Source organism: Mustela lutreola, chromosome 9 (genome assembly GCF_030435805.1).
Source record: "Mustela lutreola isolate mMusLut2 chromosome 9, mMusLut2.pri, whole genome shotgun sequence".
In the NCBI taxonomy this organism is placed as follows: Eukaryota; Metazoa; Chordata; class Mammalia; order Carnivora; family Mustelidae; genus Mustela; species Mustela lutreola.
In genome coordinates, this window is record NC_081298.1 from 107,648,860 (window position 1) to 107,657,204 (window position 8,345).

The following is an 8,345-nucleotide window of genomic DNA, read 5'->3' on the forward strand; positions in this document are numbered from 1 at the left end:
GGTGATTCACAGACCTGTACCCCTGGGGATAAAACTATATGTTTATAAAAAATTAAAAATTAAAAAACAAAAACAAAAAACCTCCACATGGCCAGAAGAGGGAGACTTAGCACACACAGAGAGAATGGGTCTTGGTGGGGTGATTCTTTTGACAAACTTAATTTTTGAGTACTTAAACAATTGGAATGCCCCATAGTTTGCATATCTTCTTCCTCTTAGATCTTATGTGTTTCTGCCTCTCAGAGTCTTGTAACAGAGTCTCTGGGTGTGTGGCATGAACACATTGGACCCATCAAAAGCAGCAAGATGGTGACTCCATCACAGCTTCTTGGCCTTCTGCTCCTCTGGGTTCCAGGTGAGAATATTTAGACAAAGGAGGTTAAAGTGGGGGTATGATTTTCCATCCCTGATTTTCTTTCTTCATTGGGAATCCTTCCACAGATGAATTTGGCTTATTTTAAAAATGAGTAGTATTCTCTGTCCTAACTCATTAGATACTGGTGACTTCCAAGTACATACCCTGAGGTTCTGCTAATGTTTCCTTTCTTGTTTAAGCCTCCCATGGTGAGATTGTGCTGACCCAGTCTCCTGCTGTCCTGTCCATGGCTCCAAAAGAAGGAGTCACCTCACCTGCCGGACCAGTCAGAACATTAACAAGCAGTTAGCCTGGTATCAGCAGGAGCCAGGGAGAGCTCCTAAGTTCCTGATCTATGCAGCATCAAGTTGGAAACTGGGGTCCCATCACGGTTCAGTGGCAGTGGGTCGGGGCCAGACTTCACCCTCACCATCAACAGCCTGGAGCCTGAAGATTCTTGGACCTACTACTGCCTGCAGTCTAACAGCTACCTGCCCACAGTGTTACAGGTCAGAGCATAAACCACCAAGGAAGCAGATGTGAGGGGATCGGCTGCCCCTGCTGCTCCTCTGATGCCTGCACCTGCTCAGACAGTTTCTCAGTGGCAGCCCCACTTTGGACATCACTGGAGGCTTTGGGAGAAGGGCAAGGAGGCTCCCAGGCCCCCTGACTGACTCCCTTTCCCCCAGATCATTACACCTGAGGAGTCTGGGTGATGGCATCTGCTGGAGTTTGTACAAAAAAGAGAAGCCACTCCAGGTATTCCGAGCACAAATTGCTTCCTATAATGAAGTAATGTCTGAATGTCACTCTTTCAAAGGCCTTGAGATATAATAAGGAAGATAGACACTAGAAACATTAATTTCTCAGTGATTCCCAGTAAGTCAGAGAATTTATACCATTGGAGATACAGGCTGCCTAACCACACGGTCCTCAGGCCTGTCTAGGAGAGCCAGGGATGAAGCGGCTGATGCTGTAGCCACCGCAGCCCCTCCCCAGATGATTCTCTGGTCCTTCACTCATCACTCACCTGCCTGCAGGTGCTGATGGAAGACATTGAATCCTCCTCTTCTGACCTCCAGATCTAGGATAAGGTGTCTTGTGAGCAACTCTGTAGGGAACCATAGGGAAAGGGGGCTCTGGGAAATGCGCTTCCAGAAGTGATGGTGGTGACGGGGAGCTGAGAGAAGACAGCCTGGGATGGTCACTGTTTTTACATCTCTCAGAAGTTGGCCAGTTAGAGAAGGCCCCAGACCATGTTTGAACATGCTTCCAGCCTCCATCATTAGGTCTGAATTCATAACAAGGAGATTTTGTTAAGTGGCTGAAGGCACAGAAGAATGAGGAAATTTTGTCATGTGTATAGAAATAACTTGACAATGAAGGACTTCCGTGATTAAAAAAAACTAAATGTGGATTAAGCATTGTTTTTTCTTAATATAAGAATACCTTGTTGCTTAAAATTCTCTGTTAATGAGAGCATCAACGACAACCCTGAAAGCTTGTGACACATGAAAAATAACTGTCTCCACCTGACACCTGCTCACATGGCTCTCCATTTTCACAAGATGGCAGGAGAGCTGTGTGAGATTTAAGATGCTCTGTTGTACAACATTTTTACTTATCCTAAAGTAGTCTCTCTTTAATTTTCTGTTTTCATTTAAGACATTTCTATTGAAAGCCATCTGTTCAATTAAAGCCCCATGTTGAAAACCCCTCCAATTTAACTTTCTAATTCATATAAAATTAAATTACAAACTTTTTTGTAGACTACAAATATTGAAAAAATATAACTATTTGGAAACAGCATAATCATGTATCTTAAAAATTAAATAGAATAATGATTTGTAGAATTTAAAGAATTACAAAGACCACAGTAAGAATAAATCAAAATTATATGCAATTCTTTCAGAATAACTGGACTTAGACTTGCTTGTTTTCTGGCTTCTATACCCTCCTACAGCTTGCCATGAGAATGATGTGCCATGAGTAGTCACCACACTCTCACTTGGTCCCAGATCAACCACAATCCATAGGCTAAAGAACCATGCATCTCCCTGCACAAGAACCACACAGCTGAGCCCTGTTTACCTTATCCAAATTATTGTCACCCTGAACATCAATGACTATAGAAACAAATGGTTAGTATGACAAGCCACTAAGTTTTTGACTGTTTTGTTAAAATAGTGTGTAAAATCTGACTATTACAATTTTTACACATCTTCACATAAAAATTGATCTCTTTTATTAAACCCAATGGCATAAAAAGGAATACTTGGAAATCCATTATAAGAAGATGCAAAACAAAGAAATGTTTAAAAATATTTGAATTAAATGTGTAAAATTTACCCCATTGTAGAGACATGTAACTGAGATTACTTTGAGTAATAGTGACAAATTGCATAGATCATTCAGACTTATTAAATGTGATTAAATCTAAAGTTCATTCATACATATCCATTCATATATATGTGAATGTATGTCCCCATGCATATATATGTATATATGTATAATATACATACATGTAGATATAATTCTCACAAACAACTGACTAACTCCTCCATCAGGCTGACACACGCAAAATCATCAGGTTATGTCCCAGCTGTAATGAAAGGATGTTTGGTAAAGTGATGCCCCAAGCAGCTCTGACCCTGCACCCTCTTCCACAAGACTGTGGTTCACCGAAGACCCCAGAAAATGTCTGTCATGGGTACACGTGACCGCTAGACATTTAAACGGTTACCCAGTTCCTGCTATTCTCACCTACAGAATCTCTTCTTGAACTGCAGAGTCATGGCTGTGGATGCCAAGCATAAAAGCAAAGGGAGAAACACAACTTCTCATAGAGCTAGCAAGGAACCAGAACCCCTGATAGCAACTGTTTACACATCATGAGGAAGCCTCTATATGGGAAGGAGCCTTCTGAGCATCATAGGAAAAAGGCAATGTAGAAGCAAACATTACAAAATGAAATATTATTGTTCTGTCCCATCCTCTTAGGAAGTGCTTCTCTAAGAAATTTCTTTATTGTTATGGAGTATGTGTGTGTATCTATTTGTCTGAATGTCTGTCTGTGTGTCTTTCTGGGGAGAGAGAGAGAAGTATGATCGACACTCACCAGATTGTAACAAATGGTTACCACGAAGGGCATCCTCACTGCATAAATTCTGAAACATAATTTCTGTCTTTGTCCCTATTCTCTTCCTCAGGACTATGACTTCTCTACTTGTGAGTGAGATTCTTTCCTACCTTTGTAGGTTTTTTACATTCATCTTCACATAGAGTATAATACAGGAGGTCCCAGGATGAGTTTAATTCATTTTAAATTATTACTGAATTGTTTTAAATGATTAACTTGAAAGCACCAAATCCCAAAGACTCTTGAACCATCTCCAGTTCATCCTGGGATTTGGAGATCACCAGTCTCAGCTGGAGTGGAAGTGGGACCTTTTTTCTCCTGGTCATTCATTAGCTGACAGGAATCCAGGCAGGATGGCCATTCACCTCCAGAATGGACTCTGTACATGCGTGCCTGTATCATCAGGGTCTCTGGAGCTGTCTCAGAAGGCAGGGCTATGAGCACTGTGTCCTGCCACAGATCCTGATTATTGCAGAGAGATCCTGTTTCCCACACAGGCAGTAAGGAATTTGTCTCTGTTAGTATCCCTCCAAACACAGCAGGCATTTTAAGTTACTGCACTCCCAGTAGAGGGACCTGCACCCAGCCTTTGGCCCTTTCCACTCTGCCACACCCACCACGGGATTTGCATATTGTCCCTTGGGGAGGACCTTGCCTTGGAAGTCTGACATAAAGGTCAGCTCTCAGCTTGTTTTTACTTACTAGGACTCATCAGTTCAGCTTCTCAGAATGAGGTTCCCTTCTCAGCTCCTGGGGCTGATGATGCTCTGGGTCCCAGGTAAGAGCAGATGGGGGAGGAGATGGAAGATTGGGGTGGGGAGGGTGAGCTGTCTGGGTTCTATTACTTCCTACATGTGTTCTGTTCAGGGGTGAGATTACCCTCCAAGGGGGAAATTTAATTTTGATATCTGTGAAAATTATGAGGAAACTAAAGGGGAAAAAGAACTGCTTTAGTGAGATGGTGAAAAAAAAAAATTGTGGCCACTCTGTGCCCTGCAATTCTTGGGTTCTCCATGGTGATTGGATATATTTAGAGTAGGACTCAATTCACAAAATGTGATTTATCCCAACATAAATGAAATTTAATATAAGAGATATGGTTTATAATATTTCTCCATAACCTGTAGTTATCTCTCATAATTTTAGGATCCAGTGGGGAAATCATGATGACACAGACCCCACTGTCCCTGTCTGTCACCCCCGGAGAGCCGGCCTCCATCTCCTGCAGGGCCAGTCAGAGCCTCGTACACAGTAATGGAAACACCTATTTGAGTTGGTTCCGGCAGAAGCCAGGCCAGTCCCCACAGGGCCTGATCTACAAGGTTTCCAACCGTTTCACTGGGGTCCCAGACAGGTTCAGTGGCAGCGGGTCAGGGACAGATTTCACCCTGAGAATCAGCAGGGTGGAGGCTGACGATGCGGGAGTTTATTACTGCGGGCAAGGTACACATGTTCCTCCCACAGTGGTTCAGGCCCGAACATAAACCTCTGTTTGGCGGTCCCCACTGGGCACATGTGTTGCCTGAGCAGGGAGCAGGCACAGGAGAGGCTCTGAGCTGGGGTCAGAGGCAGGTGCTGGGGAACTCAAGGCAGTAACATGCAGCTGAGTGCTCTGGACCGAGTCCCGACCCCTGGGTGCCAACAGCCTCAGCAGGGCACAACCAGCTCTGGAAGGAAAATGATCAGCCTGTGGTCTGAGGGGTGAGCTGCCAGAGAAGGCTGCCCTGAACCTCACCCTGACCCCAGCCTATATGCTTGGGTCAGGGACAGTTACCCAGCCTTAGCATCAGAAACCTGAGCCATTCATGGCACAACGAGAAGTTCCATACATTTTTGAGCTAATGAATTTTTGAGATATTTTCAACAGGATAATATTTGGTATCATTCACGAATTAGTATGTTTTCTACTTCCACTCTCTCACCTTCTTCCTTTCCAGTTACACTAACTGCTCTGTACAGTGTTCCCTGTGGAAAAAGGATATCCATTTTTATACAACATACATAAGAAACATCATTCAAATAGGCTCCACTTTTAAACATAAAACCCCAAATCTTTAACCCTGTACAAGAAAATACATAACAGAATATATTGACATAGCAGTACAGGATAGGAAGATCAGATCCAGGAAAGCATATCTGGTTTCCATTCCTAATTCTTCTGATCACGGAAAGGTCCTGAAAGCAGTAACTTCCAATCTCATCAATTATAGAGCTATTTGGGCACCATGAAAGGAAACCAAAACCCACAGTCTTCAGGCCCCCACACTAGGACTTTACTAGTACCTTAGTAGAGTAACCCCAGGGAAGGAGGTTCAGCAGCACTGGGCAAATGCCTACCTCACACATTGCAACTTGGCCTCTCAAGGCTGAACCCAGTGTTTTTGTCTCAACACATGGAGGGGCTTAATGCCCATAATAACCTCTCTTTGTCCTTTAAGGTAGGTCAACTGTACAAAAACTGTAGTGTTCAAAGCAACAGAGCAAGATATTCTGTGGCCTTGGGGTGGGAGGGGGTAAGAAGGAAATAAATCTCAACCACAGATAACTCTAAAATGGAAGGGAATTTGGCGATTAGGAAAAAGTACTTAACTACAGTACTTCAGTTACTTAAAGTTGCTGTCCCTGGAAATTCTTCCCATTGGGGCCTCAAAGAGATCCTAAAAATTACCAAATTCCTTCTCACCATGTCTCAGGATCCTCCCAGTTTTCGCCTTGTGTATCCCTCCATCTAGCTCTTCAACTGGATCCCCTCTCATATCCCTTAGTAAACTGGTAAACACAAGTAGGTGATTCTCTGAGTTCTGTGAGCTGCTTTAGGAACCTAATGACAACTGAGGAGGGAATCATGGAACCCCATGTCTGCAGCTGGTTGAGGACAGGGGGTCCTCCTCTGCGCCCTTCACTCCCATTAGATGATGACACTCCTGACGGGCTAGTCCTTCTCAAGCTAGGGTCTCCATGCCTCCCTGTAGAGCCACAGGCAGCGGCTCTGGACGATGAAGTGTGCACTCAAAGCCACTGAGAGCAGACCCAGAACCAGGAGACTGTGCCCCTGAGGAAACTCCATCTTGAAAGTGGTGTCCTCCACACAGCTTGGTGTCCTCCACACAGCTGGTCAGGGACCACCACTTGGCTACTGTGCACTGGAGCTTCTCCATCCCCGAGTGGTTCCTTGTGCCCAGTGTCTGGGACAGTGGGGACACCTTCTCCACCAAGTGCAAGGACAGCAGTCTCCTCCCTAAACATACACATAGGATGGATATAGACCCAGATTGGACATCTTCCCTTTAACAAGCCTAGTCATTTTTATTTCCTGTCACAAACTTTAAAAATTCCTTCAATAAAAATCCAAAGTCCCAGAGTGATGACAAAATAATGTGATAGACTCTCTATACATTCCATAAAGAATGTATGTGAAAATAAAAATAAAATAAAAGTGAAAGTGAGGGAATCCAAGGAGAAAGGAGAAACCACTATGAAAAGGCCTGCCCCTCTGACAGGAGCATCATGTGTGCATGAAGGTACAGCAGGAGAGGAAGCAACAATATCCTTGGGAAGGTTCTAACCCATGTGTCCCCAGTCAGGTCCACTCTAGTGGGCAACCGCAGGGCTGCACCCCCCAAGGAGCTAGCTTAGGCTTTTGTTCTACTGCATCCAAGATCCACTTCAACTCTGCCTAACCCTGTCTTCACTTTCAGGAGATGGTGATGTCAGGAACATTCCCCAGCTATGTCGCACATGCTATATTCAATGTGAGTCTGCTTTCCAGGAAACAATGCCTGGGACCACTGACATCAGAGTGTAGCACAGACCACATGGTCAGAATAACCTGCACAGGCTGAAACTGTTCATTTTCCAAAATGCACAGGGACAGAATGATGTCAGAAAGAGAGAATGTGGCAGTAGATAATTGAGCACATCTTATTAGAAATTAAGTCAATGTGCTGACCCTCAGAGTATTTTGTCTCTCTAACTGGCAAACTCTAGTTCAGGGTTGCTGAAGCCTAAAGTCACAGCTTCTGACTCAGTTCCTAGACCCAAGTCAGTTCCTACTCTCAAGCACATTGACTCAGGGGAAGGCCAGTTCTCAAAGGAAAGACCTTAAGCTTTCACCATAGATGTATTGAGAAAACCTGGCTTCCTTATTTTCCCTAAGGATCTCAGGGCTCAGAATGTGTCCTTTCTGCCCTGATGAGGGAGCTCTCTGTTAGAAGGCATATGGGGAAAAGCAGTGCTCTAGTGTAGGAGACAAGGGAGCAAACTTTCCACAGAGAAAAAGCAAATACACAAAGAAACAATCCATCTCAAATTAAAGCAGTGGAAGAGTATTTGTTAACTGACAAGAAAACTGTAGGCGTCCATGAGAATCTTCAGGATAGAAGTTCCATCCCTCACAGGAGACACTTTGGTGCTGGGGATGCAAATTGCTGCACAGAGTTAAGGTTTTATGAAAATGAGCATTTGCAGTTATTTAGAAAAGGTGACCCATTTCAGTCACAGGTCCCAAGAATCTACCCAATAGACCTCCTGCTGGAGACCACCCTCCCCCTGCTGTATGGCAGAGAGAACTCCCATTTGGACTCAGTCAGGACACAGGTCTGTTGTCTCACAACTTCAACAAAGCATTATAAATTTCTGCTGTTTGGCTGAGAAAATGTATAGATCTAGTCCTACAGAATGTATAACAGCATCACACTCCCCACCCACACACCCTGGCCCCAGAATAAATGGACTCACATAAACAAAGAGCAAGAGAATCACCCCAAGGGACACATGACATATTGGCTTCCAGTTTTAGGAATTCCAAAGGGACGTCCCCTGGCAAAGAGACAAAAGTGCAACGAAACCCAC

The 8,345-nt window shown here is 44.1% G+C and overlaps 1 pseudogene and 1 gene segment (V, D, J or C); both read left to right on the top strand.

Annotated features, from left to right (window-relative positions):
• The first annotated feature begins 247 nt into the window (after positions 1-247).
• LOC131807790 (immunoglobulin kappa variable 6-21-like) lies at positions 248-2,126 on the top strand (annotated as a pseudogene).
• Positions 2,127-4,150: 2,024 nt separating this feature from the next.
• Positions 4,151-4,978, top strand: LOC131808416 (immunoglobulin kappa variable 2-29-like). The segment is given in 2 exon segments: positions 4,151-4,272; positions 4,641-4,978. Coding segments are annotated over 2 exon segments (387 nt in total).
• Positions 4,979-8,345: the final 3,367 nt, after the last annotated feature.